The sequence below is a fragment of the Emydura macquarii genome, unplaced genomic scaffold (genome assembly GCF_026122565.2).
Source record: "Emydura macquarii macquarii isolate MOO-44397 ecotype Brisbane River unplaced genomic scaffold, CSIRO-AGI_Emac_v2 contig_554, whole genome shotgun sequence".
In the NCBI taxonomy this organism is placed as follows: domain Eukaryota; kingdom Metazoa; phylum Chordata; order Testudines; family Chelidae; genus Emydura; species Emydura macquarii.
In genome coordinates, this window is record NW_027130691.1 from 1,896,537 (window position 1) to 1,921,364 (window position 24,828).

General features: G+C 48.5%; 3 protein-coding genes across 10 annotated transcripts in view; 2 read left to right on the forward strand and 1 right to left on the reverse strand.

Moving 5' to 3' along the window:
* TFIP11 (tuftelin interacting protein 11) lies at window positions 1-9,936 on the forward strand. 2 transcript variants are annotated; one of them, XM_067539404.1, is made up of 14 exons: window positions 1-222; window positions 651-853; window positions 1,631-1,784; window positions 2,436-2,592; window positions 3,221-3,348; window positions 4,013-4,165; window positions 4,910-5,419; window positions 6,144-6,250; window positions 6,510-6,678; window positions 6,900-7,143; window positions 7,516-7,658; window positions 8,013-8,178; window positions 8,898-9,286; window positions 9,802-9,936. In XM_067539404.1, exons 2-13 carry the CDS (start codon window positions 657-659, stop codon window positions 9,251-9,253), a joined length of 2,484 nt encoding a protein of 827 aa, XP_067395505.1. In that variant the 5' UTR covers window positions 1-222; window positions 651-656; the 3' UTR covers window positions 9,254-9,286; window positions 9,802-9,936. The 2 variants fall into 2 exon arrangements, with proteins under 2 accessions (XP_067395505.1, XP_067395504.1); XM_067539403.1 differs by lacking the exon at window positions 9,802-9,936 and having other exon boundaries at window positions 8,898-9,362.
* Window positions 9,584-13,431, reverse strand: SRRD (SRR1 domain containing). Its single transcript, XM_067539419.1, has 7 exons — window positions 13,170-13,431; window positions 12,950-12,990; window positions 11,939-12,201; window positions 11,764-11,862; window positions 11,208-11,359; window positions 10,392-10,437; window positions 9,584-9,963 (listed from the first exon to the last, which is right to left on the reverse strand). The coding sequence occupies exons 1-7, from the start codon at window positions 13,295-13,297 to the stop codon at window positions 9,781-9,783; spliced, it is 912 nt and encodes a 303-aa protein (XP_067395520.1). The 5' UTR covers window positions 13,298-13,431; the 3' UTR covers window positions 9,584-9,780.
* Window positions 12,388-24,828, forward strand: part of HPS4 (HPS4 biogenesis of lysosomal organelles complex 3 subunit 2) — a 23,119-nt gene continuing 10,678 nt past the window's right edge. Inside the window, exons 1-9 of one of the 7 annotated variants that reach the window (XM_067539407.1) lie at window positions 12,388-12,627; window positions 14,863-15,601; window positions 16,865-16,955; window positions 17,804-17,947; window positions 18,780-18,887; window positions 19,990-20,106; window positions 20,223-20,317; window positions 23,244-23,316; window positions 24,368-24,404. In XM_067539407.1, the coding sequence (XP_067395508.1) occupies window positions 15,561-15,601; window positions 16,865-16,955; window positions 17,804-17,947; window positions 18,780-18,887; window positions 19,990-20,106; window positions 20,223-20,317; window positions 23,244-23,316; window positions 24,368-24,404 (706 nt within the window). In that variant the 5' untranslated portion in view covers window positions 12,388-12,627; window positions 14,863-15,560. The other 6 variants (XM_067539406.1, XM_067539412.1, XM_067539405.1 and 3 more) reach the window with 6 other exon arrangements.

Here is a 24,828-nt window from a genome sequence, read left to right on the forward strand (position 1 = left end):
CGGGCCGCTCTGCCTCGGTGTCTCTATGGTCAAGGGCGTGGTTTGGGCCGGCGCATTCGCTGCGTGACCCGGAAGTAAAAAGGCCGCCGCTTCCTGTTTCCGGCTCAGCGGCGGCGCAGCGCAGGTTCGGCGGGTCCCGTCTTCGAGCGGTAGGGCCGCGTCCGGAACCGGCGGAGCCTCCGGGGCCTTGTGACCGCGGGCGGGGCCGGCCCTCCCCGCGCGGTGAGTGCTGGAGACCGGACAGACGCGGCCCGCCCCCCTCCCCCCCCGCCCGACCGGGTCCGGTCTCGCGCCATTGCTGGGAACCGGCGGTGTCATTAGCGTCCTGACCCCTCCGTCACCGTCCGGCGCTGGTTGCTGGGAACCGGCGTGTCACCGTCCGGCGCTGGCCCTGCCCTGCTCCCCCCCCCCCCCCCCGTGTCACCGTCCGGCGCTCCGTGCCCCCCCCCCCCCCACCGTCACCGTCCGGCGCTGGCCCTGCCCTGCCCCCCCGTGTCACCGTCCGGCGCTGGCCCTGGCCCTGCCCTGCCCCCCCCCCCGTGTCAGTTTCATGCTTACCCGCCCCCCCCCCCCCCCCATCACTGTCTGCATTAGGCGCGCCCACCCTGACTCTCGGGTCGTTGCTCTCTCTCTCTCTCTCTCTCTCCCAGGCCATCATGTCCATGTCCCATCTCTACGGCAAAGATGACGACGGCGACGTGGAGATGGAGAACTTTGAAATCACGGACTGGGACCTCCAGAACGAGTTCAACCCCAACCGCCAGCGCCACTGGCAGACCAAGGAGGAGGCCACCTATGGCGTGTGGGCCGAGCACGACTCTGACGATGAGAGGCCCAGCTTCGGAGGCAAACGGTATGAGCAGTTACCAGTGCCCGGCAAACTCTGTTAACGCTGTGAACAGACGGGCTCTTCTCTCGATGATTAGTGTCGCGCATACGCTAAAATAAGAGTCCAAATGAGATGCCGATTCCTTTGTGCAGCACCAATAGATTCCTCACTTTTCATGCAGTTCTTTTCTCTCTGTCGGGAAAGCACTATTGGAGGGATTCCTTTATAAGTTCCAGAGGCTATTTGATTTTGTAATTTTTTCCATGGATGTAACTCAGTCACTGGCAGCTTGATATATAGAGCCTGATTCAGAAGGCTAAGCTCTCTAGGAAACACTTTGTGCTACTGTGGCCAGTTTGAGATTGTAATGGCCTTGGAGGGTATCTGTGTGGGAGAGGGGAGGGGTTAGTATTTAGTTCAGTGTGTTATCAAATCTGTTTTGAAAGACAGATTGAATTCTTTACATATAGTTTGGTTCCAGGATTAGTTTCCTTGTTGCCCAGTTAGTAAAGGGTTTGTGAGAGAGATCACCAGTGTGCTAGGTTACAACTCAGAGAGAACCTCATGCATGCACACTCAAAACCAACATTTTCCATAGCTGAAATATCAGAAATTTTGAATTTAACAGCTTTTAACTCTATTTCTTAACACTGAGTTTATTTTGGGATCACGAAAACCTGCATCAAGGTGTTTCTGTAAGTGTGTGCATTTCAAGTTCTGATTCAATGGAACACTGTTGTGAAGCATGACTGTGAATCTCTTTTTTTTTTTTTTTTTTTTTTTTTTTTTTTTTGTGTGCAGTTCTCGCGACTACGCAGCCCCCGTTAATTTCATCAGTGCGGGGCTAAGGAAAGCTGCAGCTGAGGAAGTGATAGAAGAAGATTCAGATGAGGATGAGAAGCCCATAAAGCAGGAAGAATTCCCTAAAGAGTTTGTACCAAAGAAGTTAAAAACAGTGAGTTATTCATAAAAGTACAAAACCTATTTAAGTTATTTGTGGAGCGCCAGCCATGGTACAGTCTAGGGACTGGCTCAGTAATATAGCAGCTGAGGAGGCAGAAGAACAGTGGCTAAGTAAAATCACAGGGACAGTGGAGGGAGGAGTTTCCCTAGGCTTTTCTTCGTGTGTGTTGAGGGATTGCAGTATGTTCTTGGGAGCTGCATTCCCAGGCTTCAAGTCTCTTCCCTTCATTGATACTCATTTTGAGTCAAATGAGGTTGAAGTAAATGAATGTCCAGGTTTTGCTTCCACCCACCAGTGATAAATATTTCTGCCATTAATTTCTTTTCACAGTACTGCATGTGACTAGCATGAGCAAGTTACCAATTAAATGGATTAAAAATCAAAACCCATTTTTCAACTGCTCAGATGCAAAGTATCTGAAATCAATTGCTTTCAGCCCATGATAGTCTTGTAGATCAGCCCATAATGGAAACATGGCTACAAACCTTCAACTCTACCAGTGGGTCTAGAGGGCTCTCCGACAGATAGTGAGAAGAACAGTACGGTGCGCAGGTTGGTGAGGCGGCTCCTCTAGAGACAGGTGGCCAGGAGTTTGGTGATATATCACCTATCTGGTTTTTTTTGTTTTATTTTTTTAAACAGGGTGGCAATTTCAAACCCAGCCAGAAAGGATTTGTAGGAGGGATCAAATCTTTCATGGACTTCGGCAGCTGGGAGAGACACACCAAGGGAATAGGGCAGAAGCTTCTTCAGAAAATGGGTTATGTCCCTGGTAGAGGGCTTGGAAAGAATGCTCAAGGTACTGTGTGTTTTCCCCAAGAGTATGGGCCTGGGATGGGACTCTTTAAGGAACTGCAGCCTGGAGACCATGAATAACTTGGTTCTTGTTTGTCCACCTCTCCTGCAGACAAGTGGGATCTTCAAGATCAAATCCAGTTGTATTAATTTTAAATAATCATAACAATTTGATGAAATTGACATAGGGTAGGAGACTGCACAGTCTCTGATTATTTAGCATGAAAAGGAGAGCATAGGAGGGAGCTGAAATTAGAAGGCAGTCAACTTGGAACCAATCAAAGGAAATGCTATTTTATGCAGTGTATAGCTGAGCTGTAGAATTTGTTAGCGTCAGAGGAATATGCTACAGCAGGGTTTTTAAAAGTGCCTGAAAATTTTAAGGCCACCAATAAGAATATGTAACTGCTAAATACTGGCACCGCTAAAGACAGAATGCCAGGCTGGAAGATAATACCTAGTCCTGCCATGAGTGCAGGGGACTAGACTAGATGAGCTCTCGAGGTCTCTTCCAGTCCTGCGATTCTATGATCTGTGCCAGTTTGATAACTCTTTTTTCTATGATAACCTATTTACGGCTTTTCCTGTTCAAGTGGTTAGTCTCCCCTTCACAGCTGACATTCATTCCCCAGGTATCATCAATCCGATTGAGGCCAAGCAGAGGAAAGGCAAAGGGGCCTTAGGGGCATATGGCTCTGAACGAACCAGTCAGTCATTGCAGGATTTCCCTGTTGTTGACTCAGAGGAAGAAGCTGAAGAGGTATGACTCTTGCTGTATCTGTTTCACATGGGTAGGGCTCACTCGGTGTTGAAGGTGCCCATCACTGTTGTGTGAAATTGGGCTGTAGTACTAAGGCGCTCTCCCGTGTCAGGGGAAGCTGTTCAGCTCAGCGGCATGCAGGAGGCTGACGTCATAGAAAGTGGATTCTGTTCCTCTTGGCTTTTGAGAGGAACCCCAAACTGCTGCAGCCCCATCTTAAGCCTTCCCACTCAAATAACTTGATTATGTTAATAATGGTTTTTTTTTTCTCTCTAGCCCTTGAAAATCTTTTACTGATCCCAGAGAGACTTATGATGATAGGTTTGCCCTTGCTGCTGGAATGTCACTTGCTAGTGCTCCAGGACTGTAAAACCTCTTTGTTTGGCTGGGATAATGGGAACCTTTGAAGGTGTCTTTTTTTTTCCCCTCTCTCCTGGAAAAAGATCCAAAAACGTACTGGTCAGCACCATCTATAAGATGTTTGACTCCACCACAGAGTTTCAGCTGGTCACCTGCCATTGAGCTTTAATCTTTGCCCCATTGTTGTTCTATACTGCCTTTAAGGGACCTGAGCTGAAATATTCTTGTGTAAAGAATCCTATGATAGACTTGCATGGCTGACCAGCAACCTGCATCTCTGGTCTCACTCTGGGTTTTTATTTAGGAATTTCAGAAAGAGCTCAGCCAGTGGAGGAAGGATCCCAGTGGAGGCAAGAAAAAACCCAAATATGCCTACAAGACAGTAGAAGAATTGAAGGCCAAGGGCAGGATTGGCAAGCAGCTCGCAGCGCCTCAAAAGGAGCTGTCCCAAGTGAAGGTAAGGCCAGTATCCAAAGTCACGGTTATGTAAGTCTCTGGGAGATTAGCCTCTGCCTAAATTGTATCATCCTCTGTAGTTATTTCTAAACAAGACAGAACAAAGACACTTAGCAGAAAATCTGCAGAACATGTGGTAGGGTCTTGTTGCCTCTCGGCACAAGTGATGGTACTGCAAGTACTTGAGAATCATTGGCAAACATAACAAACGTCAGTCATAAGCTTTGGTTATTGACAGGCTAATGCAAACAAAATTCTCAACCCCCGAGGGAAGTGACTGGACTTGTCCTTGGTGCAGCCAGTGAACGCCTGCTTGTCTGAAGTCACATTTCTTTAAACAGAATTGCTTAAGGCTTTCCTGCAGAAGCAGTATGCAGTTCGTTATGTTGTAAGACAACTTGTTTTTACAGCCTCATAATGTGAAATGGTAAATGGGGAAAACATGGTCCTTTCTCTCCAGATACAGGAAAACAGAAAAGACCTTTTCTCTGCTCTTATTTCCACCTGTGACTCCAAACCCTAAGCTATGCTATAACTGCATGGTGTGCAGTTGCTTTTGAGAGGGATCCCAAACTGCTGCAGCCCCAGCTTAAGTCTTCCCACTCAAATAACTTGGTCATGTTACTAATGGGGAGTAGCTGAATTACCAGGGTAGCTTCCATTCTCAATCCTGGGTAATGGGTTTCCTTCTAATATTAATATGAACTATGGCTGTTTAGACACATTTGTTTCTGTTTGTTGGAAGGTTATAGACATGACTGGCCGGGAACAAAGGGTTTATTACAGTTACAGTCAAATCAGCCATAAGCATAATATCCCAGATGACAATCCTCAGCAGCCACTGGGCAAAGACTCCAAGCCCCAAGCATTTGCCTTGCCAGAACTGGAGCACAACTTGCAACTTCTCATCGACATCACAGAGCAGGAGATCATCCAGAATGACCGACAGCTGCAGTACGAGAGAGACATGGTTGTCAACCTGACCCATGAGATACAGAAGATGTCTGAAGTCCTCTCGCATGAGGAGACAGCCATTAGCAACCTCAGCAAGGTCCTGGAAATGGTGGAGGAATGCGAGAGGCGAATGCAACCCAACTGTGATGATCCACTTAGCTTGGAGGAATGTGCAAAGATTTTTGAAACCCTCCAAGATAAATATTATGAGGAATACAGGATGTCCGATAGAGTGGACCTGGCAGTAGCTATCGTCTTTCCTCTCATGAAAGATTATTTCAAGAGCTGGGATCCCCTCCAGGTGAGTGCTGGGCTTGGTTTCAGTGCATTATCAGTTAGAACTGAAAAGATTTTTGCAGTTCGCTTTGATTGAAAAGTTGACTAAATGGCAGGGCATTAGTTTTGCTCCCTAAGAAACCTCTCAGTATATTCATGGTATACTGAGAGAAATGTATGCCTGTAAAATGTGGGAGCACCCTGACCAGCTAATCAAAGGAAGGCTGCTGACACTGCTTGCTAAAGCTGAAGGCCAAGATTTTCTATAGTGACTGGAGATTCTGGGAGTCTCGATGTTTGGGTGCCCAGTGCCTGGGGTCCCCTTATCAAGGTGCCAGACTTTCAGAGGGCTGGTACTCGGAAGAAACAATAAATGGCAAGGCAAGCTCTTTTCTTTTCACTACATGGGATGTCTACCTAACTTGGCAGTTAAAGGATGTGCTGTCTAGCAAGTCATGCTGTTTAGCATGTGGTAGATAAAACATTTAGGATCGTAGCTGTAGTGTGCAGCTTACTGTTAAAAATCTGATTTCTCTTTGCCCTGGTGTCTGCTATGTTAAATCCACTCCACTGTTTTACCCTGCTGGGATACTAATGTCTGCCACATCCTGTCAGCTTGCTGTTTGTCTGGCGGAGGGGTGGCAAGGAAAAGGTCTTTCTCCCTCAGCCCATTACCTCACTGCTTTACACACACATTGGTAACCATGAGAGAAGTAAACGCTGCCCCAGCTCATTTTTTTTCTTTTCAGGACTGTACGTATGGCACGGAAATTATAGCCAAGTGGAAAAGGCTTTTAGAAAATGATCAGTTGTTATCGCACAGTGGGCAGGACCTGGCAACGGATGCTTTTCACAGGTGACCAATAAATGAATGGTACTTGTATGCAACGCCCTCAAATGATGCTCCCGGGGGATGGAGAAGAGTGGGTGGAAATGCACTGTCCAGATGATGCCCTTTAATGAGCTGAAGTGTCTTGTTAAAATCCAGCTGTCCAATGTAAATAGAGTAGCTTTTTTAATTCCTTGAAGTCCTCTATAAAAGACAAACCAAATGTTTAATATTCATTTATATCAGCCCTAGGCTATAGCCTTAGTCTTGACTTTGATTTTTCTAGGCTGATGTGGGAAATGTGGATGCCGTACGTAAGAAATATCATAACACAGTGGCAGCCGAGAAACTGTGGCCCAATGGTAGATTTCTTGGACAGCTGGGTGCATATTATTCCTGTTTGGATATTGGATAATATTCTGGATCAGCTTATCTTCCCCAAACTACAGAAGGAGGTAAGATGAGAAGTCAGTTTACACTGAAGCCACGCTCTGAACCAGTGTTCAAACCACAGTGAGCTGTATATGTCTGATCACCTTATTGTTTTGGAGCCTCTGGGCAATTATATTACCAGTCAGACGCCTTCACTAGAATTCTCTGTGCATTTGGCAGCAAAAGGATTGAGGAGTCCTGGATAGATTTATTTCTGTTGTGGTAACTTTTTGTTTGTTTCAAGGTTGAAAACTGGAACCCTCTGACAGATACAGTCCCCATCCACTCTTGGATTCATCCCTGGCTTCCACTGATGCAGTCTCGATTAGAGCCTTTATATTCTCCAATCCGAAACAAGCTGGCAAATGCTCTGCAGAAATGGCACCCCAGTGACTCCTCAGCCAAACTGATCCTTCAGCCCTGGAAAGAAGTGTTTACACCAGGATCTTGGGAGGCTTTCATGGTCAAAAACATTGTGCCTAAACTAGGTGAGGCAAGCCAAAAAACCGAGGTTCTCCTGAGTTACACAGAACCCCATAACCAATTCCGATGCCTTCCAAACTGGTTTAATGTCTCTCTAGCCTAAAGTAAAACTCAGTGTAGTGGTTTAAGATGCATGGTCTAGCAGAGAGTAGCACGCAGTAGAGATTTAGCATACTTGCCTTTTTGGAGCCAAGATGGCTTCTGTAGCTATTCAGATTATCTAAACAGTTTAAATAATTTGAACCCTATTGGGCAGCGTCTCTGATTTAAGTGCTCTTAAACCGCTGGCTGAATAAGTTAAAGTACTTCTTGCAGTTTAAAGAAGCCAATCTAACAGCAGAGCAGTTCCTATTCTGACTTCTCTCTTCTCTCCCCAGGGATGTGTCTCAATGAGCTTGTCATTAACCCTCACCAGCAGCACATGGATGCATTTTACTGGGTGATCGACTGGGAAGGGATGGTCTCTGTGTCCAGTCTTGTTGGACTTCTGGAGAAACACTTCTTCCCCAAATGGCTGCAGGTGTGTAGTTAAACTAAGCAGTGAACCGTCTGCTTTAAATAAGCCAGTGATAAGATGGTGGTGAATGGCTATTGCCCAGTAAAATATTTTGTTAGGGCAGGAGTTGGAATTCTGACTTTATGTACACTGCATGGCAGAAATGGCTTGAATGTTAAATGCAGACATGTCTTAGTGATGGCTCCATGTACATCGAATGTAGACTGTGCTTCCTTATGAGACTGTAACAGCCTGAGCTGTCACTGAATTAGTCCCTTCTGTTAGTATAAGCTAATTTAGAACCAAAGTACTTGATTCTGAGGAGGCTTTTACCCATGTTTGTGGCGATCCCGTTGATGTTTTTCTATTTCTTTGCAGGTGCTGTGTTCCTGGCTAAGTAATAGCCCCAATTATGAAGAAATCACCAAGTGGTACCTTGGTTGGAAGTCTATGTTCTCAGACCAGGTGTTAGCACATCCATCGATCAAGGACAAATTTAATGAAGCGCTTGATATCATGAACCGGGCTGTGTCTTCCAGTGTCGGTAAGTAACTTATTGCGAAGACCTTACCTTTCCTACCCTACCTAGTGCTTCCTAGTCCAGCAGTGCTTTATGCTTGTGTGTGAGTTTCTATTCAGCCATAAGCCCTGCTAACCAGAATTTCCATAGCTCCTGCCAGAAGCATGAATACAAAAATGCTTTTGGCCGCTTTCAGAAATGCGTGGCACTAGACTGCTGTTCTGATAGCTGCAGTTGACTGAAATATGCATGGCTTTTTGGACAGTTGCTGTTTCCATATTTAAAGGGCCAGGGGTATTAAGCTGTTTAGTCTCTTGTAACTGTGTGTTTGCATGTCAGTGACTGAGGGGCTGTTCAGATACTTGGTTTCTAAAGCTCGTCTGTGATCACTGCTTTGTGGTTAAAGTTGGTACTGCTTCTCAGCACTATAGAAATGTCCTAGAGAAATCACTGTTGGGAATTAGTACAGCTTGTTAGCAGGATAATCAGGTGAAACATTCTCTCAAAGTTTATTTCCCTCTGTTTTGCCACCTTTTGCATGTTTAATTCTCTTCCTACAACCTTGTCAAATGCCATCTCTTTAGCACCCAATACTGTAACACATGCACAACAGGATTCAAGACTGCCCCTCTGAACCTGTCCCACTGAACTAGGTGTTTGCTCTACCTTTGACACTCAGCATTTAGATTCATCATTGCATCACGTTCAAAAACGGTTCACCTATTTCACTCTTTCCCAAACAGGTGGCTACATGCAACCGGGTGCTCGGGAAAACATTGCCTATCTCACTCACACAGAGCGGAGGAAAGACTTCCAGTATGAAGCTATGCAGGAGCGGCGAGAGGCTGAGAACATGGCCCAGCGGGGCATAGGCATGGCTGCTAGCTCTGTGCCAATGAATTTTAAGGACCTCATTCAAACAAAGGCAGAGGAACACAATATTGTCTTCATGCCTGTGATTGGGAAGCGACATGAAGGGAAACAATTGTATACATTTGGACGAATTGTGATTTACATTGACAGGGGTGTTGTGTTTGTGCAAGGAGAAAAGACTTGGGTGCCAACCTCTCTTCAGAGTCTTATTGATATGGCCAAATAAGGATTGTGCTCTGTGCCAGGAGCATTGTGCATAGTAAGTATCGTCAAGGTTCCCTCTGCTAACAGAGGGTGGGTGTGGATGTCTTACAATAAAGAGGTGAATTTGTAGATCTGATGGATTTTTTTTAACAGTGCTGTTCAGACACAGCATGTGTTGGTAAAGTTAGTGTTTAAAAGGTGGTGTTGAGGGAGAAATTCAAGCAGTTATCACCCTTTAAACTATATTTATTAGCAATCATATCAGCTATGCAAAAACCATACAAGAGTTTCTCACTTAACTTAATTTCCACCTAGGCAAGAGCTGTATTCCTCCCCTCCCAGGGCGAAGCCATACTGAGACTTCTAACCCTAGTGAGTGGGGTCCATCAGCTGCCCTAAGGTCTTGCCCCTGTCAGCTGTGTCAATTCTGGTAAGTGAGTTTAACATCCACTTACTATAAGTGAATGTGGCCCTCTAAGAACAGGCACAAACTGGAAAGAGCAATTAAGGTTCTGGTCTTAGCATGCAGTAGGATAAACTCTATTTGTCCTATTTCCTGATTATCTCTAGGTCATCACATTCCTGGTACATTGGCTCTTCCTGAAACAGCCAGGCTTCGGTTGGGAGCTCCTTGAGTTTTTGTAAAGGAAACCAGTGGATGGAGGTGTCATTAAATATATCCATATACTGTGGATGAATTGGAAATGCAGCTTCCTCTGTCCCTTTTAAAACCTAGAAGGGGTTGAACAGCATGATTATGCAAGACACAAGGGAACATGATTTCCATAACCAAAATCAATCATGGTAAAATATGTGGAAACTAGAACACATGTGAGACTGCTTGAAGCCAAGCTAAGCATCATCCAGCACTTAATGTAAACAGCTGAGGTAGGCTCCTGCCACACCTCTATCTCTAGCAGAGTGGTTTTCAACCTTTTTTCAGTTGCAGACCTTTAAGAAATTTTAAATGGCGGTGCAGACCCCTTTGGAAATCTTAGTCTGCAGTCACCAGGTTGAAAACCAGTGTTCTAGCATGTGCAAACCAACAACAGGGACTCTTACCAGAATACCATGTTCTTGTTGATTTACCATCAATAGCTAGTGACTGAGATGATTATCTAATACAATATAGTCATGTTTGCTATTTTAAGAAACTGTACCTTTGCTATGTACAAATAATCTCGCTCTAATATTCGTGCCAACAACCTAGAAACAAAGACAAATTTTAGTCCTGGGCCCACTTGACTTTACTGTTGATTTAATACAACATGCTTCCAAAACAAAAGACAAAATGAAGTTAGTTAACACACAAAGCTGAAGTTAGTTGCACAGAACGTATAAAATGTCTATTCCAAGGAAAGCACAAATAAAGCTCTTAGCATCAGGCTTAGATTTAGATAAGGGGTGAGGTAGATTTCACCTATTTCTGTGCACATGAAAACTAGAAAAAGCAACTGGACTGGTGTAAGGGGCAAGTTCGAAGACATTTAAATATTGGTTCATAATGAACTCAAGCTATTCTGAGGTCTGCTCAGAGTCAGCAAAGGGTGTTTAGAAACTGACAAGTCCCAGGTTGATAAGAGCATAGTCTTGCTCTCCAACTGGTGATCTTAGCCCATAACCTTTCCAAAGAGGGGTAGTAAAGGAGAAATCTAGACATCTAGCAACTCCAGTTGTGGAAAGTGGAGGTAACATAATAGGAAGGATAAACAATTACTTTACCAGCCCTTGAGATGCAGCTTAAGTTTAATTGACTGACTAGCTCTCAGTTGAAAGGCCACAGACTGGACAGCAAGTCAAAGCTTTGCTGATAGATTGAAATTTAATTAAAGTGCAGAAGACATTTCATTGAGCTGATGATTTTAAGTTCTGTATGAAAAGGCAGCAGCTAACCATAAGGGATGACTGCTGTAGTGAGAGTCAGTGAGTGGACTTCTGCCCTAGATGTGAGAACATTAATCTTTTCTGGTACCTACCTTTCTTCAATCCCTTTAAAACTGTTCCCAATAATGATCATTTTGGACAGCGCATCCATAGACCAGTTACTCCAGAGCAGATTGTTATACAGAGCTTTTCCACAGTGGATCATATAAAAGATGGTGACTTCATGAACATGGTGTTTTCCCTCCTGCAGATAAACAGCATTGCTTAAAATTACAAGCAGCTTCCCCGGTTCTGTAAGCACAAGGGTCACTCAGTGGCACTCAAAGGCCATTTAAAAGTGCCCAACATTGTTTAAGCTCAGCAGGTTTCTTGGCTGGCTGAACGTACCAACAAAGCAAGGGAAAAGCTGGTGTCTTGTATGGTAGCAGAACTACAGCTGACGGCTGCCTAAGAAAAGTGACACCTAGCCTCTATGGGAACTATAACAGAGCTACAGGAGAAACTTTGCATTGACCAGACTAGAATTAAGTGAAAGGCAAAACCCCTGCAAATATGTCCACATCAGAGGCACATGGTGGAAGGATTGTTTTGATTTCTCTGGAGTGTTTTTTCCCCCATTCAATAAACATGTCACAGTTTAGAGTTTACCTCATTCTCCAGGACAATTGTTACACCTAGGTCATTCAGAACACCAATTTCCAACTCAGAAAACAAAGGATCAAAAATGTAGCACTGACTTTTGGGAATCTACGAGAGAGAAAAAATGTGTTAGAAGTTACAGAGCCAAGTATCCACCTGTTCCAACATATGGTGGTGTTCTTACCTGTAACTTCTCCAGTAACAGAAGCAAGAATGCTAGTTGGAATCGAGAAATGACACAAGAGGAAAAGTTTCCAATGCCATAACATACACAGCGCAAGGGACTGCTTTTGCAAGCTGGCTCTTCCGAATGCGAACTGGGTTTCATAACTGGCTGCTGGGATGGTTCAAGTTGCAGGTTTTCAAATGAACAAAGAACTTCTGACATAGACCCTGGTGTTTTTCCTCCTTGCTCTGAGCATTTGCTGAGAGAGTCTTGAATGGCTTCTGCAGAAAATGAATGTCAGGCAGGCATCAGAAATGCAGAAGTATGAGATGTGCTTAGATAGTTTTCCTGTTCTGCTGCAGATATTTAAATCTCGTGTGCTCAGCACACACTGTCCCAGGAGAAAGGAAGCAAGCCCCATTCACTGCACTCCTGGGACCAGCCCAGTTCTCCCTGCTAAAGGAAGCGGTGCACAAAACAGATGGCTGGACGGCAGGTGGGGAAACCCGCTATGATTTCCCAGCCCAGAGCAGTAGGACTGAGTGGGGAAGTGAGCACAGCTCCGCACATCCCCCTAGCAGCAGCTGCAGGAGGGAGCCAGCTGCACTGACTGCAGCACAGAAGACCTGGCAAGCGGTGAGCAGGGGAGCATTTCCCGTGCTTCTATCCCCCGTACTCATCGCCGCCTCTTCGACATCCTGCCTAAGGTGGGCATCCCAGCCGGGACAGGGAACGGCTTCGCCGGAGCCTGCTGGTGTGGTTACCGTGGGCGGCCACAGGCGGGGCGGGTGCGGCCCGGACTCAAGGCCAGTGAGGGAAGCTGGGGGCTGAGTCCAGCCGGGACTGGGCCGGGACAGGCCCAGCAGGGCCCCGGCTGCGACAGGCCGGCCGCGCGCCTCCGTCTCCCGCCCACGTCCCCCCCACCCGCCCGCCACACCCCAGCCCCCCTCCTCCTCGGCTCCCCCCGCCTCACTTCTTCCCAGCAAGGCCGCCCCTCCCCCATCCCCCGCGGCCCCGGGCCCCACTCACCGTGGCTGCGCGCCCAGAAGGCGGAGCTCAGCAGCTCCTCCCTGGGGGGCGAAGGGAGCGGGGCAGCCGTCAGCGGGCGGGCGGGCGGGGGCCGGGCCGGGCCGGGCCGGGGGTGAGGGGTGGGGGAGGTGCTCCGCGGCCCGGGGCCGCCCGCGGGTGACCCGGCGCCGGGGAGGGGGGGGGAAGGGAAGGCGGGGCGGGGCGGGGCGCTGGCACTCACCGGGCCTCCCGCAGCCGCCCCTGCACCGCCTCGCCGCGCCCGGCCTCGCCCCCCGCCTGCTGCCCGCGGTCTCGGTGTCGGCCTCGCCTCAGGCGGCCCGCGCGGTGCCAGGGCCCGGCCGGCTCCATCCCGGCCCGCGGGGGGGGAAGGGGAGGGACGTTGCCGCGATCTGAGCGGGGCGCGTGCGGCGCTGTCCCTGCCCGGCTCCCGTAGAGGCAGGGGAAGGGGGCGGGGCAGTCACGTGCCGCTAGGTATCATGTGCTCGCCAGCCCCCCCCCCGGAAGTGGCTCCGCTCGGCTCCGCCAGGTAGGGACAGGCCGGGCCGGGCGCCGTGGGGCGGGTTCGGGAGCGCGAGGAATGGAGCTCGGTGGGGTGGAGCCGAGCCCAGCCCAGCCCAGCTGTTGCCCGCGCGGGGCGGGGCCCGGCTCTGAGGCACGGCGCGTGCCCTTGCGGGGCAGATCCCCCCCCCCCCACACACACACACCCCCCCCCACACACATACACACACGTGCCCGGTAGCGGGGGGGGGACACGCCTAGGGAAGCTCGGGGCCGGCTGTGAACGTGGCTTGGTTCGGTTCTGGGCGGGGGCGGGGCGCCCAGCGGCGCGGATGAACTACGGAACCCCCCGCTGCACCGTCGCCGCCGGGCGGGGCACGGGGGGGCAGAGCCCAGGCCCCGGGGACCCAGCCCTTCCCCCGGGCGCGGGGCGGGTTTCTTCGGCAGCGCGCGCAGCGCCGGGTCTGGCAGTTCGCAGGTCGGGGCCGGGGCCGGGGCCGGCTGGGGCGGGCGGGCTCTCTCGGGGGAGTGCTTCCGAGTCGGGTTAGCGCGGCTCTTCCCGGGGGCGGTTCCGAACCGGTGCCGGGTAGGAGGTGCTGCGGGGGTCCCTGGGACAGATGCCAACTCAGCTGCGTGGGGACAGCCGAGGCAGTGAGCAGCGGTCGGGGGATCGGCCTCTTCTCCGCACTGCATCCCCCTTGGGTGCACGCCTTTCTGTTCCGCCGCCGCGGGTCCCGCGGGCCGGGTTACTGCGCGTTCCCTGCCCAGCCGGTGACACGATTTATCAGGGCCCTTGCTGACTTTCAGAGGCGGAGGGGGCGGGTTGGGTGTACAGCAACTCTCTGCCTTGCCTCGCTCACCTCGTTAATGTTGACAGAGCCCTTTGAGGCCCTGGATGAGAGGCAGTAATGAAGGACAGCCGCTAACTAATGGGAGTTAGGAAGAAACTTCTCCTGTGACCAGGCTTTTCTATTACCGTGGGTTTGTGCCTGTTCTGGAGCATCTGATGCTGGCAACTGTTGTAAACAGGGCAGCAAACTAGATGAGTCATTGATCTGCTGTGGCAGTCCCTATGTTCCTGTTAATAAGATGGAAAATCAAATTTGGTTCAATTAAGTGACTAGTGCAGCCCTTAGATTAGTTGATCCACAGTTCCTTCATTTTGCATTCCTGTTAGGAGCTTTTCTATCTGATTGTCAGCTTCCTGCATGATTAAGCCCTGATGTAACCAGGTGATATTCCAGGCATATTAAATGTAACTGTGCTGGTTAAATGGAAGGCTTATTTCTGTCCCATGTCTCACTCATGCACAAGTTAGTTCCCTTGTTGAAAATGCTTGTCAGCTGCTCTCTGTTGGATCACATGTCAGTTGAGCAAAGGCATCCAAGTATTAATCTATTCATTCTTTACTCTAGCATTAGAAAAGCAACGTCAACACTGGAGACCACAGGAAATCGTTCAGCTTTTGTGTCACACAAGCAAGAACTTATTCAAGGAACTGAACCTTCAATGGATGGTCCCTGAACGGGAGTTCCTCTGAGAGTGAACAATCTCTGTGTTGTGGTGACTTTGCAAAGATATCCACTTAAAATATTAAATAATAAACTTGAATAACTTGAAAGAACCAGTGTAGTGTCTTGAGATCTACCTCTTGTAGCTCTTTGTTTCCGATGACCAAATTCATGCTTTCTGTAGCTTTCTGATTCATTACAGGCACTTAAAATGGTTTTCCTCCTGTTTGGAACACTTTCATAAAGTAGCTTTGTTGGTTCAGTCTCAGAATTGGTGAACACAAGTTTTGAAGAGACTTTAATGCTGCCTAGACTCCGCAGAGTTGTGGGATAAACCTTCAAAATTAAGGCACTTTGGTACATTTACTCTTCATGTAAATAAGGCGGAAGGAGCACTGCTGACATCAGTATTTTAACAAAGAAGGCACATCAAATCTCCAACATATTCATCACCGAAAGCCAAACCCCACTGAAGTCTACCGAGTCTGCATTGGTGGAACAATACATTTACTGCTGAAAATAATGAGTTGTTTGCATCACTTGCTTTGGAGGAGAAAGTGCTCCTCAGGGTGATGAGACATGATTAAAATAATCTGATGTAAATGGCCAGCTCCATTCTATCAGAATCTAACTCAGCTTCTTGGTGAGTAGCACTCGTTGTACAGGCTGTAGAGTTGCAAGGGAATGTTGCATGACTGACATGGAGGCCAGAATTGGCCTGTTTGCAGTAGTCCAACAGATGGGCGTGCACGTCGTCTTAGCATGTTTGAGTCATGTATAGTGCCACCATACCATCTGACCTGTGTCAGAACTAGAGAGACGCTCCCTGAGGTGTTGGTACAAAAGTCCCCAGGCTCTGGCTAGTTGGTGCTGGGACACAAGCTGTGAATTGTGGGCTCTGTTCCCTTTTTGTTTTTAGCTGTGCACATTTGTTTCTAGGCAAATGTATTTCTCAGGTGCTCGTCACAGTAATATGTGACTGCCACATACAAATTAATAAATTTTATCCTCACGGGAATATTATTGTCCCCATTATACAGGTGGGAAACTGAGACAGGGAGAAATTAAATGACTCGTCTAAGGTGTCACAGGGAGTCTGACAGAGCTATGGATAGAATTGAGATCTGATTCCGAAAGCAATGCCTTACCAACCTTCCCGTCTCAGTGATGGGGCATTCCAGGCTTACAGCCCAAGTTTAGTCTCTGCTTTTTGATGGAGAGTAACTTGTGTTCTTTAGCTTCACTTTTTGAATTGCACAGTCCTCTTACTTCAGACTTCCTGTGGTTTAGTTAGCACTCTTCCCTGGAGACCGTTGTGCACAAAGTTTATGATTGGCACATGCAGCCTACAAAGAAAACAGTAGCTAAAAGACTTATAGTTAATCAGTAAGGACGCAAAGCTGTGAGTCTAAGACCATCACTGGTCAAAAGGAAGCTCCCATTTTATGTACTTTCTTGCATATGTTGGAGTCAGTTCAACATGAAGCAAGAGCCAATGAAACTATTGGGAACCAATCCATGCTGCTTGTAGTTGAGAATTTTTCCTAAATACTTAGTGATAAATGCTCTGTGCTATCAGACTTGGAAAATGGATCACGAATCCATGCCTTTCTCCTCTAGACTTAGGCACAGGTTTACTGGCACCTATTTTAAACCCAGAAAGTTGGGAGAGTTTAATAGCCCAGATCCTTGGAGTCTCCTTTCTCCACCCTGATTCCACCTCCAAAATCCATGGGTGAGGCTGCATGAAGGAATGATGCACATCTGCCATTCCTGTTTTTCAAACATTTGTGCATCACACCATAAAAAGCAGAGTTCTGCTAGAGAATTGGGAGGTGGAAAGAAATATCAGCAGAAATCAAAGACATGGGAACAGCAAACATCTGTCAATATGTTGGTTTTGCAGGTGGAACTACTTTTTCCTTTATGATGGTTCAAAGGTAAAGGAAGAAGGGGATCCCACAAGAGCTGGCATTTGCTACTTCTATCCCTCTCAGGTAATTGTCTGTCTGTGTGGAGCTGCATACAGTTTTTATATATAAAGTACGTCCAAAGCCAGCCTTCTATTCTTGGAATGGTGGCGCTTGCAAATGTCTCGGGTTTGGGTTAGATCTGTAACTTCGGTGTTTATGAAAGTTTATTTTTATTTTTATTGTATTTGTATTTTTTTAAGGCACCTAATTAGAGCAGCTGTGCCAATATAGCTCCGTCCTGATCGGCAGCACGCCTTGTTTTCCAGCTGGAGGCCTCAAGGATACACCTTCACTGCAATAAAAGACCATGGCAGGGCCCCAGCTAGCTTGGCTCAGCTGAGCTGGGCTCCCAGGGCTCAGGCTGCGGGGGTTAAAATAGCAGTGTAGAGGTTGGGCTCAGGCTGGAGCCTGGGCTCTGAAACCTGGCGAGCCGGGAGGGTCTCGGAGGTCTCCTCTCCCACAGCAGGGCTTGGGCTCTCATCCCCCGTTAGCCCCATTTTGTCATGGTTCTTTTTAGTAAAAGTCAGGGACAGGTCATGAGCTCTGTGAATTTTTGTTTACAGCCCATGACCTGTCCCTGACTTGCACTAAAAATAACTAACAAAATCTTCACCATACGGATGAGACTTACTAATTCTTCTTGTTTTTCTTGGTCATGTTACTTGTGCTTAAATAAGACCTCAGTCTCTGTGACGGGATGAAAAGTCAGTGCATTCACTGTGCATGGTATTACCAAACCTTTGTTCATATCCTAAAATAAAAGACCGTGTTTCCTATATCACCCCAGTTCCATCGTGCTGCTGTGTAAATGTGATGACTTCCCAGCTCTCCGAGAATGCTGACAAATTCACTCTCCCCTCCTCCTCTCACAGACTCCCCTTGACCAGCAGGAGTTGCTGTGTGGACAGATTGCAGGAGTGGTACGCTGCATAACTGAGATCTCCAGTGCTCCCCCTCGTCTCATCCGGCTGAGAAAGCTCAAGTTTGCGACACGGGTGGATGGAGAGTATCTCTGGGTGAGTGAAAATGAGGATCTTGGATAGTCAGAGAAAGTATCTACTGTTGTATCAAACTAGCTGCTTGTTATAAGGGTTGTTCTCTTAGATGGCCTGACAGCATTCAGCAGAGCCCTGCAGCTGTAGGATTCAACAGCTAGAGAGGGTCTGTGGGCCAGTGGAAAAGGTATGAAGTAGCTGAACACAGAGCTCCATGTAATGTCACTTATAACAAAGCGCTGGGATGCTCGTTCCCTGCTGCAAAGTTCTTTGGCAGCGATAGCAGACTTTTCATTTTAGGGGCATATCTGGTTTATCTGATGTGATGTGGTCACATGCTCTGAGAGCTGGACAGGGACACCCCCAGCTTGTTCGGTGGGCAGTCCCCCTCCGGCGGGGTAAAGCCACACTGCAGCAAGCTCTCCCAGACTGGCAGCACTCTGACAGTCTAGTTACTTTCTTGGCTTCTCAGACGTTAAGTTCACTGTCTGTTCCCTGTTGGAGGAAGTGGAAACCCTCTTCTCTTGCCCTTTAGCTAGTGAATTCAGCCTCTAAGAATTCAGTTAGGGGAAGATATTCTTGACCATTTAAACATTCAGCTAGAGTTCCAGGCACCTGAGATTGTGAGGGAATGGATCGTATGTACCTAAAGCTCTGGCTTTCCAGCACTAATTACTTCTGCCTCTGCAGCCAGGGATCCCTTGGCACCCGTGCATCGAGCTGTGCTTTTCCCCATATGTGTAGCTACTCATGGAGCTTCCCAAGCTGAGTTTTGGGGAGTGCAGCAGCCGTTCGCTTCTCCTGTCCCCTCGCAGCTTCAGGAACGTTTCTTCTGTCCCCTTGTGTGTTGAAGGTGCTGGGCTGTGCCGTCGATCTCCCTGATGTCAGCTGTAAACAGTTTCTGGATCTATTGATTGGACTCTTCAGATTTTACAATGGATCTGTGTGTCGTGCCTACACGGTAATTGCTGCTGAACAGGGTTGGGTGTTTCTCCCTGATCAGGACGAGGGCATGGGCCTGTCCAGGAATGGCTGAAGCCTGCCCAGTTCTGTGGAGGCTGGCATGTCTCTGGCCCTCCTGCCACCAGTGCAGCACTGCGATCACAGGAACACCAGCTGGGAAGTCCTTAGGTCCCATCCCCACCAGGCAAGGTCGTTGCCTAGAGTCTTTTCTATGTTGTTGTCGTCGTCAGGATCCCAAGTGATGAGGCACCCGCTGCTTCCCTTGGGAGACGACCCCACTTATGATTTCATGGGAAGATTTCCTCATGTTCAGCCTGAAGTTTCCTTCTTTTGTTCCCCCATCATGTTCCCTTTCTGCCCCCCACCCCAGTGTACATCATTCCCCTGGCTCCTTAGAGTTTAGACCTCTCAAATACATGTAGGTGGTTTTCATTCCCCTTAGCCTAGCTACGCAGATCTAACTCCTCCTTTCTCTAGCCTCGCTTCACTTTTGTGTAGCTTTCTGTCTCTTTGCTGCCTTCAGATTCGGGAATGGTGTTCCTAGACCTGAATGCAGGATTCCAGAGGCATGTAGAGAGTCTGGCAACTTCCTGCCCCATGACAAACTGCTGCCGCATGCCAAGGTGCAACCAAAGGTCACCTTCGCTCATCTTGCTGCCGTACTTGTTGCACACCAGGGTCTTATGGGCTGTCCCCTTGTCATTGGACTGCGAGGATGTTTGAGTACTCTCTTCCCATGAGGCACTCAGCATCCCATCCCAGGTTGGAGGGGTCCTTCCCCACCTGGTCTCTCTTTTCAGTAATGCAAAGCGCACTGCAGACAACTGTGAGATTGAGGGCTGAGCTGTGGGGTTGCTACGCTATCTGGCCTGTGCTGTCTGCCCTCTCTCGTCCGGCAGCAGGAAATCCTCCATAGGCTGGGCTTTCGCTGATAGGCAAGAGCAGCTGTTGTCAGACAGGATCCCCGTTCCGGATTTTAGTGTTTTTGTTGAGGTTTCATTCAAGAGTTGCTGTTTAGAGACACGCTTCCCCAAACAGTCACAGCCTCGGGCACTCTGGATCCATGTAGACTGCAGCCATGGGGATTCCTTCTTCTGCAGGTGTTTTCTCGAGAGGAGCTGGGCACGCGGTGGGACAGGTACATCGAGCATATTCAGAGAAACACCAGTGACCTGCACAAGATCTTCAATTCCCTTTGGAACTTGGACAAAACCAAGGTAACTCTCCTGGGCGTTAGAGTAGCGTGTTACATTGAGATGTGCCCGGTGTATTTCTGTTCGCTACTTGGATTATTCCCTGCGGTTTGATGGTTTGTCTTCCTCTCCCTGCACAGGTGGACCCCCTGCTGTTACTGAAAGCAGCTCTCATCTTGCAGACCTGCCAGCGTTCACCTCAAGTGTTGGCAGGCTGCATTCTCTACAAAGGCCGGTGAGTAGCCAAGGATGCCCAAGGAGTCGCTGTTGTTGTTCGTTCTCAAACCTAGTTGACGGCAGGCAATCCCCTCCGAAGGCTGTGCAGTGCAGTGCTGCTTTCCCAAGCTACTTCGGGGAGGGGAAGCAGAGGAAGGGCAGCGGCTGTACCTGCAGATCTGCCCTTTGGTTTCTAACAGGGACATTAATACTTACTATATAGCACTCTCCATCTGCAGGTATTTTTCTAACTGGGTAGATTGTTATCCCCAAATGTACTTGAGGAAGCGGGGGCCCAGAGGGGTTAAGGCTGGTGTTTCAATAGGCACCTGGCTCCCAGCGAATTTCAGTGAGAAAGATTTGCATGCCCAATGACCGTAGGCTCCTTTGGACAGATGACTTAGGGTGAGATTTAATGTTTCACAGCAAGTGAGCTCTTTCAGGCAGGGCCTGTCCCTTCCTATATGTCTGGACAGCACCTTGCACAATAAGGTCCTGACCTGGGTAGCCTTCAGGAGTTGCCATACTATACATTTTAAATAGTAAGCCATCGGTGGCATAACTGGGAAAAGAACCCAGGAGTCCTGGCTCCCTATTGTGCTCTGTTCACTTGATCTAGATGCCTGTCCTATTACAAACATTGCGTGACACAAACACCTGTGCAGGGTGGCTGGGAGACAGGCCTCTGCACTATAAAATGGAAACTAAAAGCCTTTGGTGTTAACTGCTGCTGCTCTTAGTATGTCTGCTGCTTCCCTTCTCAGTGGGTGAAGTGTGCCTGAGATGCAATGCTTTCCAAAGGCTACAGTCTGCAAATGTTCATTGAAAAGCCTCTGACATCAGCGTTATCCTTTCCCATTTCTTAGCCTGCTCTTCCCCTGCCTTGCCAATAATGATTTTGCTTTTTAAAATGCCTGGCTTGTTGGCCAGGTAACAGCTAGCCACACTGACTGGAATGGATGCAGGAAAAGGTAGCCTGCACCTGCCATGAGAAATGCTGACTTTATTCAGCCAAAGATTATCTGTGGACATTGAAGACTCTACAGGTGTGGCATCGTGCCAGAGTGTATCCTATCCTACAGAGCCAGTGGATTAGGGTGTCTCCTTGTGACAGAAGCCAGTAAGCTTTTCTACCAGCACCCAAAAGAAGGACTATGTGAAGTGTGTGACAGATCTGACACGAAGTGGAGACTTGGTTTACGGTGTGTGCATCTGACCAAGTCTAAGGGATTGCTCTCTGAGCTGGGTCATCCTTTTTATGGGAGTGGCTTCATGCACACAGTGAGTTACGCTTGAGATGGTTTGCCTGTAGTTCTTAGCATCCTTTATCCAGGCAACCTGGTGCAAGTGCAAAACCTTTGAGACAGTGCAGGTCTGGCTTGAACACTGGGCCTTAGCTCATGTGCTGTGTACCACAGGCATGTGTGAGTTACACATTGGCTTCCTAAAAGCTCACAGAGCCCCCTTGAACTCCCCATGGTGGTCCCATCCCTGACACGTGGCTCCATCTTCTCCAGCATATCTACTTCCTCGTGGGCAGAAATGTTTTTGTTGTGCAGAACTCCTCTAACCAGCGAGACTCTGGGCTACTTGGCCACCAGGTTCCTCCCCCTATCTTCTAGGGATCCCCACGCAGACCCCTGGGAACCACCAAGCTTCACCCCAGTGCTGCAGAAAGAGCCTCGTGCGTGAGTTAAACTGTCCCCTCTCCAGCCTCTCTTGCAGAACCTGCATCTCTGCAGATCTCTGCTGGGGATAAGTGAAGAGCCCAGACAGCCCCTTTCTCTGGATTTGCTCATGTCCCTGTGGGGGAGGCCAGTGTTACAACAGAATTAGTGCTGGTTCTTCTGATCTTTTCCATTACAAAATGCAGTGGGGGTGGGGAGAGCTGTTGCCTGCCCAGGATTTATTTGCCTTGGATCATTGTTACTCTTGACTCAGCAAAACCAGACTCCTCAGATGAGTGGTAAATACCCAGCAGGCAATTTTGCTTTTGCTGATCCAGAGTGGAACTGACCCAGCAATCAAGAACAACAAAATTATCCTTAAAGGGCTGCCCTGCCCGTCTGTCTACAGCATTTTACATCAAATACTCCATCCTCTCACCTGCCCACCAAACAAAATGTTCTCCAAGAGCAGGCGGCCTATTGTCTTGTCTGGTTTTGTCCTGGAATCTCTTTGCCACAGCCTGTAAATCCACAGGGAGCTGTCTGGGACATCTGCGTGTCATGTGATGTGAGGAGGCTCCCGCTACAGGGGACAAAAAGACCTGGGTTTGAAGCACAAGGGGTGCAGGGTAGGACTGTGTGTGTTATTACCTAGAGCGCTCTGTCAGCTCACAGGCACACCCTAGCAGCACTGGGATTGGGGCCTGCACGCAGACTGCAAGGTACAGGTGTTTGTGGGCACGCAGTGAGCTCCTGTGTGCTTTGCCAGTGGAGTGTGGCTTCCCCTTACTCATCTCCAGGAGGTGCCCTGGGGCTGGCACCAGTTTCTCATGAGCTCGCAGATACATGCGTTAGTGCTGCAGGGAGGTGCTAGTTCGACTTCAGAACATACTTGTCAGCGTGTGACTCAACTCCCCATTTTCAGTTCCATGAAACCCCAGGGTGTCCGTGTGAAGGTGGAATGGGGGTCAGAACCTGCTGTCCGGGTGGGGCAAGAGTAGAGCACAGCTCCCCCGGTGAGTGTACCGGGCCTGTGAGAGCTATAACCACAACCCTCGAGAGATGATACAGTGGAGGCTTTGGATCCTACTGGGACTGCATAGGCAGGAAACACATCTGAGCAGCACCTGAAACCCTGCTCTGAACATCGGTGGCTGCCCAGTTTGAGTGATACCCTGCTTCTGCCTGCCCCATTAAACTAATAGCAGGGGGGACTAGGGTCTGAGCATCAGAAAGTGACTCTGCTCATGGCTGGTTATTTGTGTTCTACCCTGTTAGGATCGTGAGCACGCAGCTTCCACCTCCTCTGACTGCCAAGGTTCTCCTTCAGGGAACAGAAGCTGCAGAAAAGGTATGTTGTTAAACCAGAACTCAGCAGCATAAATACCAGTCTGTGTGTTACTCACACCATGATCCAGCCAAGACTTGTGAAGCTGCTTGATGCTGATGTTAAATGGTTCTTCTGTCGACGCTCAGGAGTCAAGTCAGTGCTGCTGCACTTAGGAGCTTTTTTCCTGTCGTATTTTGGCTACTGAATTCTCTTCAAAATGCCAAAAATGATCCATCACCTTTGGATTAATCTTTTGGCCAAGGATTGCTGCTTAGCAGCATACAGAATGGAGGAGTGTAGAGATCACCTTTCACCACCACTTACATTTGTTGAAAAATTAAATGCTTGTTGTGTGATTTCAACTCTTCTTCCCAAGAAATCGGGGAAAATGCTCATAGCTAGTTGAATAGCTAGTGTTGGGAGTGTGGAAAACTTCCCTTGCTAAATTCTAAACACAATTTGATCTGTAAGAATACATTAAACCAATAGACTTGTTCTGTGTAGTCACTTCTTAGGTGAGTTATCCCAGCCCTTGCATCAAAATAACACACAGGGTAAGTAGTATGAGTTATTGATATGTTGCACTGACAGTTTAGTTGTCGTTGGCTAGTCATGTATCTCCCATTGTTTTACTTGTTCTGTTTATTACTAAATTAATACAGTTTTCAAGAGGCGTTATGCTTGCAGATCTGTGTGCAACTGCTTCACACCATCGAATTGGGAAAGCATCTGTTGCATCTGCTTTGACGTTGGTTCAGAGAATGAACAAAGCCTGTGCCAGGCCATATTTATGCAGAGACAGTCAGGGCTAGGTTGTGATACTCTTCCTCATCTTGAGTTGTACTTGGCTTCCTGCGTAACTCCACTGATCTCAATATGGCTCCTCGAGGAGTAAGTCACTGAGGAACATGAGTAGCCTTATCACAGTATTGCCCTCGGGGCTGATCCAGAATCCATTGCAATCAGTGGAAAGATCTCTGGAGACTTTCGAGTGGGCCCTGTGTGAGCACCTGATGGTGAATGTTGAACATGTCTTACTGTAGCCAGCGCTAACTCTGTGCTTTACTTTCAGAGTGTACCTGGAGGTGGGGAGGTGCTGCAGGAACATGGTAAGCCGCCCTAGTCACAGTGTAAATGGAGAGATGCATCACAGGAGCATACAGGCTGCCCTCTCTGGGCCTGGTTTCCCTCCGAGAGCCGGATTTTACCCTCTTGTGCAATGAAAACATCACAGGGCAGATCTTCCTGCTGCTTCCACTGCAGCCCCAGCTGAAGTTCCAGGTGCACCCACTTGGGTAGGACGGTTCCCACCTGGAGTGTGAGAAGAGGGTATTGTGAGGTGGATCTAGCAGCAGGGATTTGCTCATGTAGGTCCTCCCACAAATGCTGCAGTGGATGTGTGTAACTTCAGTCCCCCATGGTGGTGTGTGTCGACTGGGTCCGTGACAAAACCGTGACTGCAGAAGGTGTGTAAAGGTGTGGGCACAAGGCAGGAGTTTGAGTTCTGAACAGCGACTCATAATGAGTCCCTTG